This window comes from Aulonocara stuartgranti (genome assembly GCF_965226115.1).
Source record: "Aulonocara stuartgranti genome assembly, chromosome: 22".
Classification (NCBI taxonomy): Eukaryota; Metazoa; Chordata; class Actinopteri; order Cichliformes; family Cichlidae; genus Aulonocara; species Aulonocara stuartgranti.
This window is the reverse complement of record NC_138957.1, coordinates 22,932,657-22,953,864: the sequence shown is the minus strand read 5'-3', so window position 1 is coordinate 22,953,864 and position 21,208 is coordinate 22,932,657. Positions and strand designations below refer to the sequence as shown.

General features: G+C 40.5%; 1 protein-coding gene across 1 annotated transcript in view; it reads right to left on the bottom strand.

Annotated features, from left to right (window-relative positions):
- Nucleotides 1-498: 498 nt before the first annotated feature.
- Nucleotides 499-21,208, bottom strand: part of slc45a4a (solute carrier family 45 member 4a) — a 54,603-nt gene continuing 33,893 nt past the window's right edge. The window contains exons 4-16 of the mRNA XM_082520969.1: nt 10,591-10,779; nt 9,176-9,355; nt 8,883-9,073; nt 8,616-8,796; nt 7,760-8,221; nt 7,235-7,506; nt 6,980-7,141; nt 6,595-6,694; nt 6,407-6,487; nt 6,180-6,310; nt 5,948-6,016; nt 5,708-5,862; nt 499-4,922 (exon numbers count right to left, since the gene is read on the bottom strand). Coding sequence (XP_082377095.1) covers nt 4,742-4,922; nt 5,708-5,862; nt 5,948-6,016; nt 6,180-6,310; nt 6,407-6,487; nt 6,595-6,694; nt 6,980-7,141; nt 7,235-7,506; nt 7,760-8,221; nt 8,616-8,796; nt 8,883-9,073; nt 9,176-9,355; nt 10,591-10,779 — 2,354 coding nt within the window. The 3' untranslated portion in view covers nt 499-4,741. The remainder of the gene's footprint in view (nt 4,923-5,707; nt 5,863-5,947; nt 6,017-6,179; nt 6,311-6,406; nt 6,488-6,594; nt 6,695-6,979; nt 7,142-7,234; nt 7,507-7,759; nt 8,222-8,615; nt 8,797-8,882; nt 9,074-9,175; nt 9,356-10,590; nt 10,780-21,208) is intronic.

The window sequence follows — 21,208 nt, the reverse complement described above, 5'->3', positions numbered from 1 at the left end:
AATAAAGAATGAAAATTCTCTAATTAACATGTAATTAATATTTTACAGAAATCTTACTTTCCAAGGAATAAGATGCTCGTATACTTGCAAGAAAATGTGCATCAAGCCTGATAAAACCAGTCTGCTTAAAGCTTAAGACTCCCTAAAGATAATAAGTGAGGTAACAATATACAGAAGGACATTAGTGCATTTTATTAACATGTTTTTTAGACACTGTTATCCCTTAATATTTCATTATTTACATGTGTGGTAAAAAATTTTGCAATGTAATACTAATAAGAGTAAACTAACAGCTACACTCAAGATCAAGACCTTTCTGAGCATCTTTCTCAACTCATGTTAAATGCACTGCAAAGCATTTTCCTCTAAGTATTAAAAACGTTCTATTTTTAAAATGAATTTGTTTCTCTGATTATTATTGCATATAAAAACATGTATTTTGTGGGTATCACTGTATATTTATGTCTTTATGAAGTGAGACACTCCCAGTTGCAGAAATCTTTTTTGATCAAATGAACTTTTATTTTCATCCAGAGCAGATTTTTTTCTCTTTTTTTTGCCTGTATGGTGAGACCCTTCTTTATTATTGATTCTTGTCACATTTTGAATTCTGAGTGAAAATGCCAAATGATGAAAAACGTCATTGGTTGTTTGCTTCTGAACAGAGTTTAAGGTGCGTTCCATACAGTGTTCATCCAGAGTCCTACATATGAAGGCTCAAGCATATTTACATAACATAGAGATATATATACAGACTTTATATAGAAAACAACACTACTAACAAAAATAATCATCTTTTTTATAGCAGCAAAAAAGAAGAAACTAAAAGAGAAATATGTATATTTACATCTTTTTTTTCCAAATAACAAGGCATATTATATATAGTACGCTGCGTATATTTACTTTCCCATTCTTTAAGTATTCATCTTGATTTAATCTCTATGAAAATCAAAGTATATAGGCATCGCTCTCCTCCGTCATTAACACACAGTTTACTAAAGGCAGAGCCACAAACACACAAACACGCATGCACAGAGGCTGGACTGACTGCATGGCCGTCACGCTGCTGCCAGGAAATATGAAACAGCATCACCGCGTCTCCACATTCATTCAGTGATGCGGACGGTGGAGAGCAAACACTGAAAATGTACAAAGGCCAAAATTTGACGTGTGTGGCTCTGCCTAGGATTCAAATAAAACACAACACACACAAAAAAAAGTTTCTAGTTGAATTAAAACAACAGAACAGAGACAAAAAAAAGACTTCAGGCATCATCACCATCGATTCCAGAGCTAAGTGTAAACCAGGTGATTGCAGAACAGAGAACCAGGACCAAAAAGTGAACACTGAGATGACAGTTTTAACACACTGCTGTCTTTTTGCTTTGCCAGCTGTGAGAGGACCTATGCTCTCTCTCTCACACACACACACACACTCTCTCACACACACACACACACACACTCTCTCACACAAAGTCCAGTTCACCTGTAACAGCAAATAGAATAGCTTTAATTTACTCATTTGCAAACTAAATGTCCTTTATAGACAAGAAAGCTCAAAAAATAAATATCCACAGTTACTTGTTTTTTTTCCTCCTTTTGCAATAAAGTTCTACTTGTTTATTTATTTATTTTTTTTACTTATGTGCAAGTTCTGTGCAATGTCAGGACTCCCACCCTGGATCGTCAAACATCAAAACCAAAAACAAAACTCACATTCGTTGACTTTAAAACAAACAAACAAAAAAAAAAACATTAACATTTTAAGTCACCAGATGGAATCAGAGGTTAAGAACGCAATCTCCCAGCAGGCCAAGCGAAGCGGCTGAGCTGAACCGAGTCGCCGGAACATCCCAGAGTCTGTGATAAAAGGCTTGGGACATCATTGGAACAACAACCCCCCCACTTCCCCATAAAATCAACTACTTCCTCACTGCATTGGAACAGAAACACTCTAGTTGCACTTCAAGTATTCACGGCCAGGAGTCTCTAACCTACACTTGTAATGAACGACGTCTCATCCTGTAACACATTTCTTCACTTTCCAGCTTGAAAAGTGATAAAGTGGATGTTTAAAACTCGCTCACCTGTTAGGAGTGTACTGACCCAGACCAAGCACAATGCTTCAGCTTAAAGAGTACATGTTGCGTTTAATTCTTTTTTTTTTAACACGTTTAAGTTCAAACGAAAACAAAAAGACACAAACATCCAGCCGTGCATTAGAAAATACATCCCTGACCTATTACGATTAAAGAAAAGAGCTCGAGTGATTTGTACAGTCATACTTTGGTGTTCTGAACATGCATATCGTTGTCGTCGCATGCAAAGCTCCATAACCCCAAAGTTGATTTTTTAAATTATTTTTTTATGTTTATTCAGAATATTTTATTGCGCTAATGGCTGCAGGGGGCCGTTTTTTAAAACATCCAATCTTAGCAACGTTTTATCTTACTCTCTGATTCAATGTACCTGAAAGTATGGAAGGAATCGAATTAGTATTAGAAGAAAATGTTAAACTTTGCACAAGAGTGAAAAATCACAAACACATCCCCCCCTCCAAAAAAAACATCCTCTGAATTCTCTTCTAAAGTCGCTCAAGTTGAAAAAAAACCCCCAAAATAAAAACACCTTTTCCACTAAATGCTTTACATACGTTCATACATACAAACAGTTCTTTCTATTTAGTCACCACCCCCACTGCAATTTACATTTTGTTTCCCTTCAAGCTGCTTGCTTCAGCTGATTGAAACGAAAGGAAAACTGACCCAAAAATATGCACCACCACCAACAACCCTGCTCAGCCTGCACAAGCTCTGCACAGTACTCTGATCAACAAGGGTCCTTATTGCAACTAAAGGCCTGATTTATCGGGGCACAAACAACACAACACTTTAAAATGACTTTTTACATGTCCAGCATAATCAGCTAAAGAAACATTCAGAAGATTAAGATCGTTTAACGTCATCGCACACTCAGTCATCAAGGTCTTCGTATCTATCCCGGCTTTAAGGATTGCTAAACTCGGCAGTTTTGCTTCCTTTGCTGTGGCTACCGTAGCAGATTTAACCATTTTTCCCAAAGCCTTTTGACTGTATTGTAAAATAAATGTCACAACACTTCAATCAAAATTAGTGAAACTCTAAATTCTTGGTGCTATCTTTTGTTCTGTGAAAGTTACAGAGCTTAAAACCGGGTCCGGGTCTGCTTTGAAAAATATAGAATCTACTCTGTTCTTCTTTTGGTGATGTGGAAAGACCCACAACAGGGCCATGACCTTCTCTTGAAGCTTACGCAACAAGCCTTAAACTGTTGTCATAAATGACTCCTGTCAACACAATGGAGATTTGTTTGCCTTTTTTTAAACATTTCCATAAAATTCAGCATCCATAAAAAATATTAGAACCCCAAATCCAAAAGGTAACGCTGTTCTAGCTGAACCTTGTGACATTTCTTTTCCAACAATGTGCAGTGAGTGGCAAACTTTATGCTGACAGTATCTTTTTTAAAACAAACAAACAAAAAAATAAGCGAAAAAGTAAAGAAAAGGAGAACAACTCTGTTTCCTCTTTCTTTTCCTCTCTGGTGTTTGGTTTGTCGCTCCTCAGCTAGTCTAACATGCAGCATAGGTTAGTTTGATTAGTCAAAACAAACAGAAACATCACTGTGGTTCCTCACTAAATCTTGAAAACAATATTTGATTGTAATGCCCCATATACTGCACACACTGCATCTAGGCTCTTACTTTCACGCTTGTCGAATTTCACCCGGTAAATATGCGTATGTTTTGACTGTCGTTTTATCGTTCGATATACATGCGACTTTATTCTCATGCTCAATATTTCTGAGCAGATCCTCTGGATTATTGTCCTCTTTCCCCCGCGTTGAAGGCTGAATTAAAGATTTTGTCAGTCCTGCCATATGAAAGAGGGCAACAGTATCAATTTTATGGTCAATCAATTCCCCAGGAACCAGGCTTCGGGCTTGCGATTTCAAAAAATGCCACTTCCAAAAGTCTTTAGAGTCTTAAAGCTAGTGTCGCTGCAATGTCCCGCAAAGCCGACTGTGTTGTTGGGGTTGTTTTGGTGTTTTAAGTCAGCAGACACACACATTCTCGTAAATCAGCGTCCACATCACGAAGCAAAAACTCAATCAACCTGACTCCACAGTGCGGAAGAACGATTTTCAGCATTTTGTAATGATTGCAGCTTCAAGGACTAATGTTCATCGATAGAGTTCATTATTAGGGTGTTCATTCAATTGTGTTGAACTTAGATGAGGAAATGTGAGCGTGTGAGGGTTTGAATGAGTATGTGAGTCCCCTGAAGTTTCCTGTCCAGGTGGCTGCTCAGTAGCACCTCCTAGAGGCCCTGAGAGACAGGAGACAACCTCTCCTTAAAACGACGGCCAATTAATTACTCAATCCTGGACGACCCTGACGGATTGATCAAAAGTCCGTAAGGGATAAGTGGAAGGAACTTCGTCAACAGCTGAAGCGGCACTGGGACCAGAATGACTTTTGTTGGGTAAGTTGGTCTAATGTGACGCTGGTCCCACGGTAGACTGTGATGTTTTCTTCAGTGTGACATTAAAAATAAAAAATAAAAACCCTGTTAAAGCCAGAACAAACGCCAAGAGTGGACCAAAGCAAATTCACATCAAGGCACACCTTCGAGTCTTTTCCATCAGCAATGACAAATCAAGTTGTTTCTGCAGCAAAGTGTCTGTCGGCGCAGTCAGCCAATCACAGAGCAGACTCATTTTCCACCTGACAGGAAGCAGTAGTGCTGGTGGCCTTCCCCTCCTTGTTGAGTTTCAGGAAGCTGGGTTTCTCAATCACTACGGTAACAGCCCCTTCGCCGCTATTGGGATTTTCCAGCGATGGCAAAGTCCGTTTCTCTGAAGCTTTGGCTGATTCCCCGTCCCTGACAATTGAAATAAAATTTGTTAGGACTTCACAATGGGCTTAAAAACAGCTACAGATTAAGTAGGTCAAATGAAACAGTCTCAACGTTAAGCTAACTTAAAGCGCAGGCATGAGTACCATATTTAGGCCTTTATCTATAGAAGTTTCTTGTATGATGTCATGCACAAATTGCCTGAGAATTTGCTGCCACACTAGATGTGAGGTTGCTAGGAAGAAATGTGTTTTCCTCAACTGATGAGCAAGTGGTTGCTGTAGGTTGCTGGCTGCTGCTAGTTGAAACTGGTCCCAAAGTAGGTGCTACATCGAAAACTTCCTTGTAATGGCTTTAACTGCTGGCAGGCTGCAACAGTTAATAGTATTTTCCATGGAGCACAGCAATCCATCTGCAAATACTCACTAACAACTCACCATATGGTAGTAAACTTGAAAAGGTTCACTTTCAAAGTAAAAGTTGTGCATTAGCACTGCAGTCATCACATTTTCATGGAGTAGTTGGAGTCTAGTTGGAGTAGGCCTGCGTGACTGGGGCTATGTTTCACAGCAACTGTCATCAACCCTGAGCAGTTTTTTCCTAGCAACCTTTGATAGCCAGATGGTTGAGGACAGGTCCCTAAGTCTAGGTGACTGGTTCCTTATGTGGTTTAACCTACATTGTCCCACTTCCAAAATGGCAAACAAGTTAATGTCACGTTAGTGATCATCTGACTGCAAAACCTCAGTAGAGGCCTATTTCTTAGTTTGTGTGTGTATTGCTTTATGGCTAAGAACGTGTAGTTTTCTCACCCGTTGTTTGGAGTTGGATAAATAACCAGGAAGCAGGCAGTAAAGAATCCAAGGAGGGAGCCCCCAGAGGCCACCATGGGAATGACACGAACGCTGCCAACAGCTTCCACTACAGAACCCAGAGCTGAGGCCACCAATATCTGGCTGATGTACACCTGAAGAATCACAACACAGTTTTCTCGATACAATATATGACATGAATGTAAGTGGCAGAACTAAATAACTTTATTCGACGCTCACCTGACAGGACAGGATGGCACAGTCGATGCCAAAGCCTCTGCGAGAGTTGCCAGGACTGTGCTGGATATACTGAAAAATGCAAAGAAAGTTATTAGTCCCAAAAGACATGATAATTATCTTCTAACAAAAAAAGTAGATTACTAGCTATTCTTTAACTATGCATTAATTCATATCTTTGTAGATTCATATCTATATTAGATCATTCAGCCTTTTTAATTGAATATATCTGTACCGCTTTCATTTCGTGATATTGTCCCAGTAGAGCATAAGGACAGTAGGAGATACTCATGGAGATGATGCCCATGCTGCTGATCATCACCATGGCCACGTACACATTAGGGAAAATTGCCATGACTGCAGTTCCTATGAAGGAAAACACAAAAAAGAGGGAGATTAGGGCACTACTGACTATCCAGTGTGCTTTTCTACTCTACTGTGGTCTATTAATGCAGTTCATACCTATGGAGAATCCAAGTGTACCCAGGATGTAGATAACCTTAATGCTCAAGTCAAAGTTGTCGAGATATTTTTGAAGAATAGCTAGAAAAGAGAGATTTGTGGATTGTTTACTCAAATGATTAAAAGAAAATCCACTTTCTAACCAGGAAAACTGAATGATGTGAGCATGTGCTCTTGCGCATGGCTACCTGAACATGTAGCTGCAGTCATGGCATATATACCCAGGCCCCAGCATCCCATCTGAACTCCTTTGTGATAGTTATCCAATAAGGTTGAGTTAGAAGGAGCCTGTGAGACAGAAAACTGGGCTTAGTTACATCACTTTTTACGTAAGATGGAGACTGTTTTGCTCTTTTTTATCCTCCTGCAGCAAAATAAATGACAAAAATCAGAGAAATGAAAAGAAGCCTGTGCAAAGCATTTAAAAAAAAAGAAAAGAAAAACTGAAAGAAGATTGATAAATGTTTTTAGGGTAAATAATTAAAAAAAAAAAAAACACGGTATATGTTGGTAAAGTAAAGTGAGATGAAGTGAATGTATGTATATCTGTGCATTTTTGACTGTTTCTCATACTTTAGGATCTCCGTGGTAGATGACTTGTCCCATGAAGTCGGTGAAGAAGACCGCCTCTGCAATGATGGAGAACCAGGTGAGCAGGTGACAGGCACAAAGCCGCAGCAGCTCCTGGGGCATCTTTAGCATGGAGAGCCACAGCAGGCGCACGGTGGTCTCAACCTGAGGGGAGAAGATAATTCATCACACATTACAGTTACCAGCGAGGACAAACAATACAGACTCGTTAAGCATCACACCCCTCCATCCACACACCTCGCCCTCTTCACTCTCCGTGTCCCCGCTGGAGGAGTTGGTGTTCCCGCTGCGGTGTCTGTTCCTCTGCCTGTTCCTCCTCCTGTGCCTGGCCTCCACTTCGTACAGGTCATTCATGCTGCGGGACGGCTTGATGAGAAAAGCTGCATTGGCTCGGCGGTAGCGGTAACGATGATTACCCACGCGGCCGTAGTAAGAAAAAGTGCAGGACGGCTGGCGGTAGAAGGTGTGGCGGTGGCGTGACTGTCTCATAGGAGCTCCAGTACTGGCAGCTGGATGAAGAGAGAGTTTGTTAATGGGTTCATCTTTTAATAACTACTATAATAACACTGTAGGGAAATTATCCAGGTCTTTCATGCTAAAATTTAAAGAAACTGATTTAGCATTATTGTGCTATTTTTCTAAACTAAAGTTGTTTATATCAGAACAATTTCACATGACCAAATCTGACTTTCCCAGTATAACTAAATATGACTGGGTTAACATATATCAACAACATGGCTATAATAACGTAAAGATGCTGACCTTTGACCATTCCAGCACGGTGTGCCTGTCCTTTGGAGCTCAGCCTGTTAGTGCCAAGTCTGTCAGTATTAGTAACGCTGGCTAACAGCCGCCCGTTCAGCGTCCGCTGCTCGTTGAGCTGGTTGTTCAGCAGCGCCTCCTGCCCATCGTCATTTTCCATTTCTTGCAGGAAAGCTGAGAGGCGGGAAATCCTGGGGGTGGTAACATTCGTTTGATTACTGCTGTTTTGGGGGCGGAGGAAGTCTTGACTTCCCGTGCTGCTGCTGCGTCTGATGCTGGCGAATCGGGGGGGTGGGGTGCTGCGATTGGGGTTGAAGAAGGAAGCGGTCGTGGAGGGTGAGCCGTGATAGGGCGAGAGGTGATCGGCGAAGATGGAAGGCTCTATGTGGCACAAGAACATCGCATCGTGGTCGAGGTGATCGAGGGTTGCGTCTGCCATGGCGAGGACGCTGTCGCTTTTACCTGGAGAAAGAAGAGAGGGAGGTGATGCGATCAGTTTAGGTGTCAGAAATTTAGAGAAAAGCGAAAGAAACAGGGCAGAGAAAAAGGGATGAAGTTACAGCTGCCCTGTCATGACTGGAAAAAAAAGAGAGAGAAAGAGCAATTAAGCATTCTTATAAGTGGAAATAAAAGTCTTTGTGACATATGGTCACACGGATCCTGAACTTCCTTTTGCTCTCTTTTTGCCTAGGAAACATAAAAACCAAACACCAAAAAAGTATACATATGTTGCTAACTTCGGGTTTATTTGGATTCCCTTGGCACAGTGACCATCTTTTTTTGATCATTTGAATTGAAAACCATTTAAAATAGATTTTGCTAATTTAAAAAAAAACCCAGAAGTTTCTGAACTTACTTCTCACAAGCTCCGCCTCTAGGAAGTCCATGTCTCCATGCTCTGACTGGTCATCTTCGTATGGGTCATAGAGGTCGTAGCTCTCTACCGTATCATCCTCACCGATCATTTCTAATTTGGCGCCGAGAAGTCCAGCCCTGCCATTGGCCGATGTTTGAAGGTGGGCAGGATCCAGACTTTCCTGTCGAGAGAGCAGTGAAAGGATGTTTTCTGTGAAGTCACTGAAAAAGTCTATTTCTGCTAAAACTGAACTTCACGGTTCAGTACCTGCTCGAGCCTGTCGTGTTGCGGAGAGTACTGCTGCTCCTCGATACTTAAGAGATGCAGCACGACGGAGACAGAGAAGAGGATGGCTGCAAAGAAGAAGAGGATCTGCTCCTGCGACTTGAAGACTGCTCCGAGGAACGTGTGCGTCCAGTCCAAACCTCCAAGCGCGTAGCCGACTGCGCCGCCTAGACCTGCGGGCAAGAACACACACAACAAACATGCGAGAGGTGAATTCTGCTCTTTCGCAGTAATGGCGGAAAATATTTTATCGCTGTGTTTATCATCAGCTGTACCTGCAGAGGCGGCGTGGATATTCAGTGCCATGTCTTGCTCCTCTGTGTCTGCCACGTCTAACAGGTATGCTCTGATTGGTCCCTCTGTGGCATCCGCACAAAAGTCCAGCACCACCACACCCAGCACAGTAAGAACAATCCCTATTGGCTGTCTCCCCTGCTCATCACCGAGTGACAGACCTGTCAGAGAAACACAGAGATGATTTTCAGTGCTTATCTTACTTTAGGTTTAGAAATACAAAAATAAAAAGGCCAATAATTATCAAGAAGAAATGTGTAGCACAACGAAAAAAATAAATAAATTTATGCTGATGTAACCAAGCATGGTAAGAGCTAACAGCACATTACTGAATGACAATAGCAGCTATAGACACAAACAGGTCACTGCACATTTCCCATACTGCGTTGCATGTCGTGTGTGACCTTGTGTACCACATGACATTTGTGACCCGGTCTGCACCCCCCCCAGCACCCCGAGGGCCTGAAGCTGTATAAATGTATGTAAACAACACAGTGTGCAGTGGGGTGTGTACTTTGAGTGTATTGTGTGTTGTCGAGGCAGTGTGACTAAGCATGACAAACTCAAATCCATTAACGTCAGGGAAATAGAAACATTCGTAGAAAGAACAGCGGCGTGTCAGTATGTGCGCTTGTGTACATGCGGGTGTTTTGTGTATTTGTGTGTATGCGTGTGCATAGGGGGTGGGGGGACAATGGAGCCACAGTACGCACTAGCAAGGCACCCAGACAGGAAGTGAACTGTGATTGGTAGAAAGGGGGAAGCAAACAGGAAGCATTTCCCTGTGAAATGCCTGCTCTTGTGTTCCCATGTCAACACACACACTCACTTACAGCTACACACACACACACACACACACATTCATTCACAGGTTACTACAGCTTTCCCATGTCGTCCTGGCTCATTCACACACATTCGCCTATACTTACATGGAAACGCACACGTTCTCTTATTTATTCACTCATTTCTCTCAGACAGGTCACTGTTTGTTTCCCACGTTAACCCTCCCAGCAAAAACACACACACACACACACCTCCCTGGTGCCCTTAATTGACCCGGGTGCCACTGCAGAAGAATAGAGGCAGAACAGAATAGATGTGAGTAAAACTGAATAGAATTTGCTGACAGAAAACTGTTCACACACCTCTTGCTCTTATTTATAACTCCTTTGACATTTCATTTGGTTATATTTAGAGATGTGTACAGGCCCCGTACACTATTGTTCTGCATTAGGCACACATTTGATTATGGGTCACACTATTATATTATGGCCAAAGGAAAATCCTGAACTCTTGACCCCTATAGTGAAGTTTGCTATAAATGCTCTGTTGTTCTCTTCTCAGCTAATGCACACAGAAAATGTCTCATTAAGAAAAAAAAAACCCAAAAACGTACCTATCAGTGATCCATTCAGAAACAGAGCCACTCCAATCAGTGTTCCTATACAGAGAGCCAGGATGAACGGTCTCCTCCTGCCCCATCGCAGAGTGCAGCGGTCACTGGCCGAGCCGATCAGAGGAGTGAACAAGAGTCCAAGAACTGGACTGAGGAACCACGTCAGACTGTAGTACTGCTCTGGAAGACCTGCACAGCACAGACACAGAGACAGATGAGGTGTGAGCAGAGATAGAGACAGTGAGAGCTAACAGCAGGTGCGCAACACAGATGTGACTGTGCTTCCACCAGGGGGCGCAAGCTGCATTCAAACTGTTCAGGGTGAGAGAATTTCTGATTAGTATAAATATTAAATATTTTAAATTAAATATTAAATAAATATTTTATTTTTTTAATATAGAAATTAGGCAATTTCAAAATTTAAATTAGCCACAGGTGGCATAAACTGTGACACTAATATTAAACATAACTTTATTTATATGATTAGATACCCATAAAAAGACTGTTCAGCATCATTGCATACAGACATCCTTGGCTTACAATTATTTAGAAATATAATTTCATCCATCCAACAGCAGAAACGATTCTTTCAACAAAAGCAGCAATCAGCCAGCCTGCTGGTTAATGCTGCTCACTGTCATCATGATTAACATAATAATATCCTGCTTATCTGATATTAATTAACACATGTAATATTGCAATCGGGTAATAGGATTTTCAGTGACTCACTATGTGACAGCAGGTCGCAGTCACAGGTGAAGTGCACTGCCACATAAATTGGTTGTTTGTGCTGTTACTGCTGCTACCTAAGAGCTGACCTGAGGCTGACTTTTTCAACACCTTCTGTTAAAGCCTACACGAAGATAAAGAGGAGAAAGCCACAGCAACCGGCCCCGACGGCAGGATTTATCTCAGGTCTGCTGAGCTTCTGTGTGTTAACGTTCCCCCTGGATTATCGCACAAAGGAATTCGACAGAGACTCCTGTGCTCTTTTTAATGCAGAGAAAATGAGCGAAAATTGAGTGTGGAGGCTCAGTGATCAGGTTAGTCAGGCTTTTGTCAGTAATCGACACAAAAGAAACTGCCCGACAGTGACTCGCCTGTGTTAAACAATTCAATTATGAGCTCTCAAACGAAGGAAGGAAATCTCCTTTTTGTTGCTTCTTCTGAAAGCACAAGAGCACTTATGCATTTCTTATTAACTACTGCTTAAATAAACTCATAAACCTGAAAGCAGTAAACGGAAAGTATTACTTCTGACTAAATAGGAGCAAAGAAAGACAGGAAAACTTTTATTTTTCTATTCAACATTCATTTCCTGAATTAAATGGATTGAGCTCAGCATAACCCAGACTGTTATGTGAACGTGACCTTGTTACTGAGCGCACATTTAATTATCTTTATGCGCCGACTTTCCAGCGTCGGAAACCAGGTGAGGATTTCAAACACATCCGATGAATGATGGGGCCCCAAATTAGGATGGGCCAGTGGAAATAACTAAAGAGACACTTAGGATGCAGCAAACTAATGGAAATGCACACATGCTTTTGATATCTCTCAATAATACCACTCAACACTGTGTAAACCCATCAAACACACCTGTCGCCAGCAAAAATACCTCTTAACCCCTCTTAACCTGAAGTATGTACTTAATATTTTATAAACCTACCATAAATTCACTGTTGATTATCATCATCAAAGATTAAAAATACATTGAAACACATTATGAGATTAGCAGAGATAAGGTTACTGCAAAGTAAAACAGATTTCTGGTCCATTTAAAAGCCACCTGACATGACACAGTTCAGAAATGAACCACTTCTAGCTCCTTAACACAAATATCTAATTAGCCAATCACGTGTCAGCATCTCAGTGCATTTAAGTGTTCAGACATTGGAAAGGTGACCTGCTTCCAGCAAGATGGCACACGAAATCACCTGGAACTGTTTTCTTGAACATGATAGATGGTTAACTACTAATGCACTTTGGGATCTAGTGGAGCAGGAGAGGCACTTTGTTGAATCTGCCCCAGGAAGATATTTAAGGATGATCAGCCATCAGTCAGCCATTGGGATCCAGTGTTGGCTGTGTCCAAGCCAGCTGTTTACACCTGTATCTTATACAAACTGTTGCAAGCAAGAAGAAAATCATCGGGACTTTAGCAAAGCTGTGAGTCAAACCCAGAGGCAACAACTTCTCACTTCTAAGACAAGCTGTTTGCTTAGTCTTTGCTTCTACAAACCATCTGACTTCCCCCCACATGCTGCCTCTGCCGATTCAGCACTTCCTCCTTGAGGGCAGGTATCAAGTAGGATTTGTCAAGATACTCGGAAAGCCTTGCGTTTAACTTTTTGAAACGTGTTCTCAATCCACGGCATTTAGTGAAACCAGTCAGACTCACTGTTTTGCTAAACAGTGACACTAGACTGGGATCAGATGGAAAAAAATAAAGTTATCTGAGTGGAGTGATAGGATAAAAGGATAGCTGTAAACCAGAAAACTGGCATTACTTTTATTTGCTTCTAAGTCTGTGTATTCAGTCAGATAATTTAATTTTCCTAATTTGTTTCACTGATAAACAGAAAGTAAAATCAAGTTTCTTTGAGTCATCACGCCCATTTAGTTATCAATGCATTAGTGAGATGGGAAGCAGAGGAGGTGGAGGCAGGCAGCCCTTTAAGCTAAGTGAAGTCAGCTGAATTGCAAATAATTAAATCACAACTTTATCGTTGCCTCACTGGCAAACTATCGCTTGATGTGACTCACTGAAAAATGAATGCCATTTGGCTGCTGCACAGAGACAAGGAGAGACGCTGAAACACTGAAAAGGTATGAGGTCATTCTCTGAACCCTGCTTAAAAACTGGAAAATTAACTTTCAAAGTATTCAAAAAGCACCACGCCTCTTTAATGTCAAAACGAGAGGGTTGACCACTATTTACTGAACCACACCAATCTAAAAGGCCAATTTGGGCAGAAGCCACCAGCAGCGTTGTGGATATAAACAATAAAGAGTAGCACATTGCTGTAACTAAATGGTTACAGCAATAAAACTCCTGGTCCCAAATTTAGTAGTCACATTACAGTTATCACTTTTATTTTAAGTCACTATGGCCTACAGCCAGTACTGCAGTTGGACCTTGTGTTTGCCGTTTCACATTTTCGTTCTTTCTTTCTACTGTCTGGCTTTGAGGTACGCTTTATTAAAGAGTAGAAAAAGAAAGATTTTGTGTATGCTTTATATGCATATGTATGTGTGGGTACATGTAAAGATTACACTGCAATGAATGTAAGAAATCACTCACAGGAGATACGTAACTAAACTAATGCATTACTTCATTAAAATTATAATGCTTAATACAGTGCAATAAATACCTACCTGTGTGTAGTGTGAAGAAGTGGCCAAAGTTTTTTTATTTTTATTTATTTTAGTTAATTCTGCAATAATTCACTTTAATAAGAAGAAAGACAGCAGAAATGCAGAACTGCTGATCAATACAAGCAAGATGCGAATGATAGTTAATTCCTCAGTGGGCCAACAGATGGAAGAAACTTGGAGAGAGCAAGTGAGTTGATGGCATCAAATCTAATTGAGAGAAGATTAAGACTTATCTTAATTTTTAAATGGACTTTCGATTTTCTCAAGGAGTCCTCTTTTAATAGATAGACGTCAATAACTGAGTGCCACCATATCTAATTAGCAAGAGCTGATCTAAAACCTCCCCAGAAGTCCACGAACAGACGGTAAACATCGAGGTCGCCATGTCAGGTGCAGGGTCAAGATCCTTTCACACAATCCTCATCAGTCCATAGAAGTCCAGGCGACAAATCTAATCTGACTCATTTCTTTTAAATAACCAGTGTTGATGTCCGATGTTGATGTGTAGAAATTCCTTGGAAATTTGTGGGAATGGAGTTGTTTGCTTGCAAAACCCTGCCATCATGTGAAAAACTGTCTGCTGCAATCATGGTAATTTTTATGTTTTCACTGCTGTTGATGAATCACATGTTTCTGTTTGGCAGGAATTGTGGTCTGACGATAGCCGTGCAGATCCGTGAAACAAACCCTGAAGCAGAAACAGCAACTTCAAGGTTAAACTGCGTTTTCTCATAGGAACACTGAGAGCTGGACAAGCAGCAGTGAGAAAAGTGAGACAGTCTCACATCCCTTTGCTTTTGCTAGATTGCTGCAAAGGACAAAACAGAGACTGCAATTCACACGGAGCAAATCTTTTCCATCGCTTTTCACTGCGAAGAAGCAGGAGGCAGAGGCAACTGAAGGCTGAACAAGAATAACAAGTCGGCCTACATTTACATTTGGAAACTTTTCATTAGCAGATCACGTGAACTCCAGGTGTCGAGACTTCATCCGCTATAGCGCTTAAACACATTGATCAGCAACATCGGCACTCACTCACAGCGGAGGTGTCGTCATGGACTCTGGATGAAGGCCGCTTAGCTTCGATCACACCGAAACTGATATCACTGTGACACATTTCTTTACTGTAACAGCTGCTGATGTGACTCACTTGAAGCAGAGTGCATTACATACTGCTGCTCAGGTTATCTCAGCATGCTACCAAAGAAAAACAACAGGCTGGACTATGCAAATATAATTACCTATAGCCATAGCCATAGCCTCAAAAAATGACTTATTAACTGTTACAACTAATGAAGGATATGAGTAATCAAAGGGAGAGAAAAAAAACAGCCAACAAAGACCTCGCAGAAGCCTCTTCTTAAATGCTTTTTAACTGATAAATAATCTGGTTTGCAGATGCCAAAGAAGTCTGCGTTTATGCTTTAGTGAATGACATTCTAGTATTCTTTAAATACCTTACTAATCAACAGGTATTTGTGTTTGTGTGATATACCCTAGGCTTGCTAGCGTTACCCGATAAGCTAGTCCGTCACGTTGTCTCCGACGGTGTGGAAACTGCAACTTCAATCTGTGTCCACAAACCAGTGACATACATCTTTTATGGACTACAGCTCTGTCTGGCTAACAACCTAAACTCTAGAGATAATCAGCCTTATCTCATGAGAGATGATGAAAAGTTGTAAATCTTCACATTTTTTAAATGGTAGGCTATTCATTTTCAGCGTATCAACAAACAGATTTATCAACAAGTACATTTCTGCCCCACGCATCCAAACAGAGAGCTCATTGAGTCTTGAGGAGCACTGTGGTCAAGTCTCTTGGTCTGTGAGGCATGTACACGTGAATATAATGTGTGTCCTTGTGCCTGCCACCTTGGATTTGTATGTTTTTCCAGAGGCTATAGCTATAAGCACTTTTAAGTGCAGGAACATTGAGCCTTTGACCTCACTTTGACTTTACAGCTCATCATCCTGTTGTCCCGTACAAATGTTCACCTCTCTCTTTCTCATGAACAGGCCGTAAACTAGGCTTGACCCTTGTCACCGTGGCGACCAGGTCTTGAGAACTCTGTCGCCACGGAGACTCCATCACCTTTGCTTCCTGGCTCCTAATATGGCTGTGTCATTCACACAGTGCTTCCTGTTGTTTGGTGAGTTCAGACTGAGGAACAATTTGTTTCTTTAAGTTTTTTTCTCAATTTTTTAATACCCTTTTCAATCTTTTGTTTCTCTCTCTCATAAACACATACACTAACACACCCAAGAACGCACGAATACCCACGAAAATAACACATAACATGCAAAAGCCACAAACGCAAGACCTGTTAAAAAGTCAAACAGTGGCACGGCAATAAAGCGGGAGACAAAGCAGCAGATAGGAATCGGTCTGTCGGTAGGTTTGTCAACATCAAAACAGGAAAACTGTTTCTAGTAAACAGTTCCCACACAAAACACCAGAAACACAGTCAACATGCAGGAAATACACACATGTCTCAGTTCCCACACATAGCCACAGACTTACAGTCTCACCTATGGAAATAATAATAATAATATTAATAAAAAGGAGCTCACACAGCTGAGTTCCCACACAGTTTGAGTACAGTAAGGCCAAATGCACACTCACACAGGGAACAATACTGAGAGAATCAAGAAGCAGGAAGCATTTTAGAAAAGAGAGAACAAGAAACAAGTGCAGTAACAGACAAGGAAGGGAGGAAACGGAGAGAAAGAGGGAGTGTGAGAAAGGATTAAGATCAAAGCATTTGAAAACAGAGTTAGGATAAGGTGAGAGGAGGAGAAAAGGGAGGAAAGACGGAAGAATGAAGATAGAGGGACAGAAAAAGTTCATATTCGGGCTGTCACATGGCTGTTAAGCAACGCCAATTGATTGTGGGAAAGAAAAATGTTCAATCTCCTCCATCTATCATCAAAGAGGGTTTTTTGTTGTTTGTTTTTTTTTTAAGCTACGCACATTTCCTGAATATACGCGCACACACGTGTGCACGGACTAAAAACTGAGCTTAATGTGTGACTGTTGGAAACACAAATCTCCCATTCATCCCAGATTTCATGTGTGTCTTGTCGTCACTGCACTATAAAATACACAGTAAAACTTTGTAGCTTCAATTGTTTTCAAACCACTTTTATTGTGAATAAAGCAGCTTTGAAACACTATATCAAGATATGCTGTATTCTAGTGTCAATCAAAAGGACAATGAATCTGAGGTTGACCTGAAGTTCACACTGAGATCTTCATTTAAGCAAACTACTTTCAAACTACTTGGAATAAATTACTCCCACTGTGCTTTTATGTTCTGCAAAGAAAGTCCTCAGATCACTTACAGCCTTCATGCTTCTCTCACATTTTCACAACAGTCCCCTCCTTGTTTTCTCTTGTACAGTTCATTTGAATTTGTTCCCTTTAGCTACATGTTGAGCGAAAAACTTCTCCAAAAGTTGTAAAACCTATCAGATGCTTTCTGTTGCTATAACGGGGTTTCAAAGCAAGACTCATTTAGCAAATATAAATACGACAACAGTGAGTGGCGCCTCTCTTTAATTATCTGCAGAGCTGTCTAAACAAAATGACCAACTTAAATCAAGTTAATGCTAAAGTGTAACAAGAAGTTTACATCAAAGGCAGTTTGACATATTAGCCGGCAGCTGGAATAATCATAACTTAAACATGTGATGCTCAGTTCATACCACTGACAGCTGCATGTTGTCTGTATGTGACTGATAATTAAGTGTCCGAATAAATCGCGTCCGTTTTCAGTCATTTTCTATTAGATCAGGCATGTCAAAGTAATTTTACAACGTGGGGCACGTCCACCCCACTTTGACTCCAGTGGGCCGGACCAGCAAAAACTCCTCTTTCTGTTAGTGTAAAGAAGTTTAACTACGCATTTAATCCCAGAGATATTTTAATGTATAATAAGAAGTGAAATTTCAACAATACATTGCAGTTTTTCTACATGATAAATTAATGCTTCTTTGGGCTTAAACTCAAACGTAAACTGTAAGAAGTAAATGTGTGCAGTGGGCCCATTCTGGCCCCCGGACATCAAACAGTAAAGTTTATCTGATAATATCACTTCTTAAATTTCTTCTAGATTGAAATGCTTGCACATGGAGGAGAGGCTAGACACGGATGGTTGCTCCTGCTGGTCTAAGTCATCTAACTGTCTAATAGTAGTCTAATCCTCCAAAGTGTAACTCATATTCACCTTATTTAAAGAAAAACCAAAAACATAAGCAGCCAAAGAAGTTGCTCTACACATCTGCACTTCTTTTTTGCTCCTTGCTTAAAAATGTGGTCACATAAGTGAGACAGCGAGAGTTCGTTTCTGCTTTTCCTCGAAAAGTTCTTAATCAGTTCTAATTGATCTCTGTTGGGCAATCAAACACCACTGCTCTGACCCAAATGCCTCCAGATCAAAGAATGCAAGTGTGCCACTTTTGAAAAGGACACAGTTGGAATACGACGAATTTTCCCTAAATTTGCTGATAAAATGACGCCTGTAGAGTGAAAACTGTGGACTCAGCAGCAGGTTACAGAGAAAAACTTCAGAAGAAATGTTTTGCTTCGCACACTCTGTCGGCTAATTTATCCACTCTAGCTGTGACTATTCTGTCCGCTCAAACTAAAGGGGTTTATTTCTTCACAACAAATAACAAACAAATCATTTGAAGATGATGCACGTATTGTGCAAACTATACGTTTTTATGTCAGTTTTAAAGGGCATTTCTGCAAAATTCCATTCATATATATATATATATATATATATATATATATATATATATATATATATATATATATATATATATATATATATATATATATATATATATATATATATTTATTTATTTTATTTTATTTTTAATATAAATAATAAACTACAATAAATCTAATTATTTTTTTTAATTTTCTTAATTGTTTAGCCTGTTGAGCCAACATACTGGTACCTGGTCTTGCACCATTAACTGTAAATGATCTAGCTCCACTGGAAAACAACAAAACTCAACTCCAAACGTAAAATCAAACAATCAGTCCCTTTCTTACAAAACAAACAATCTTATTCTCTCCTATTCCAGCCCTTCACTTCTACTCTCTCTCTCTCTCTCTCTTTCCGTTCCCATTCCTCCCGTTCCCATTCTCCCATAAACCCCCCAAAAACAATCCTTTCATATCCTGCGCTGGCGTGAGAAAACCACAAGAAAAATGACAAGGGTCCAGAAAAGAGGGAGAGAAACGGTGTGAAAAGTGAGAGTAGGGTAGAGGTCATGATGGGAGAAAGTTGGCAGGAAGGAAGGAGGGCGAGCGCGAGAGAACGAGAGACAGAGAGCGCGAGAAGAGGAAAGGAGGAAGCAGGTGGTCTTAAATAAACAAAACATGCAAACTGAGTCAGGTGTAGCACTCAAAGAGGAAGGAAGAAAGAAAGGGAAGAAATGTGGTTTGTAACAGATGGGCCCATGAGGGCAGAATTAAAATTTAGACTGGTCAATATTTCATTATTGATAAGTGTTTGGCAGTGGGTTCGATTTCAGCAGGAGGGAAGAAGAGTTCTTCTTGCAGCTCATTTAAAATCTGCAAATATGTAGAATTAATATCTTTGAAGTCTGGGACAGATATCTCCTGGTGTTAAAGCAAAATTTCAGCGTATATCTGTGAGGAAAACAAATCCTCATGTTGTTTTTTACCTTTTTAATTTATTCTGGAAGAAAGTGGTTTGAAGGAAGATTAAACCGAGTGATTGCTGAAGTACAAACTGAGCTTCAAAGGACATTTTACGCTCTAATTTGCTGTTGGTGTTCATGCTTTTCCTTTTAACCTGCCATTTGCCCTAACTGGAAGAGCTGGGAATTAGGGCTGGGCGATATGGCCTAAAATTCATATCACGATATAATTTGAAGCATGTGCGGTAACGATATATATCGCGATATATTCTTTTCTTCTGTATAACGTATTTTCCACACTATAAAGCACACTTAAAATCCTTTAATTTTCTCAAAAATCGAGAGTGTGCCTTATGTATGAATTCTGGTTGTGCTTACTGACCTCGAACCGATTTTGGCGTGCAGAAATCTGTTAAAAAATGTTTTAGTACAACTTTGGTAAGCCACACTGCTTAATGGATTGTCAGAGCATTACGGTCTAAATTCTTTAATCTTTAATAAAATCATCAGCGTTGCCGCTTTACCAGGTGTAACAATTAAGTTTAACATCCAGGCATCCATGAAAACAGAAGTTATTAAATTTATTGGAGTTAGAAGTTAGCAGGTAGTTAGCTCGCTAGTTTCCACCTAAACATGACATACCATGTTCTGAGTGATTTTTGAAACTAATTAAAGCGTACAGCTCTGCGACCACTTCCGATATAAATGAAGACAGAAAACTAAACAGCAGTGGCGTTTGTAGGGTTACTGAAGTTGGACTACCTGGTATATAATGTTGTGCTACGTGATTGCTAGCGACACAGCTATGTTAGCATAACATTAGCACAGTGAAGCTGGAGGATGAACGCCAACTTTTTTTCCACTCGATAGAAGTTAACGTGAGGGATTCTGGTGGTCAGGGACAAATGCAATCGCATAGCAGGATGCTATACACGGGGCAAATTTCAGTCAGGAGAACAACTGAGATTATTCATCCACAATACAAGGTTAGTTATTAATATACTGCAACAACATGGGAATAGAGCAGCTGCAAGAGAATTCAACATTATGTTCATCTCTGTGCTATGACTGTCGGCATAATTTGCAGATGATAATGGTTGTAGCCACTGTGATGCTTTCGACCAAAACAGGTGCAGCTTGATGACATCATCAACATGCGCTATCGCGATACAAAATCTCTATCGTTGGCCAAATTTATATTGTTTCTATCGTATATCGTTTAAATCGCCCACCCCTACTGGGAATGCTGATTCATTGCATTATTATTATTGTATTGTGGCATCTGCTAAAAGCAAACTTGGCCAACATTTATGTTCACAGTGACTGGGGAGTGAATAGAAAGAAATGCCTGAGACAGACAGAGGGAGACATCAGGAGAGACAGGAATGAGTCACAGTGCTTCCCAGCAGCAAGAGATGGTGAGAGCATCAATCACACAACAGACACACATGGATGCTAGTACCAAGGCGCGTGCACACACACACTGAAGAAAATGCAGATCCAAGTGGGCAAGCTCCACCACCAAGGTTGTAATTAACAAAGTGCCTATTAGGGAGAAATAC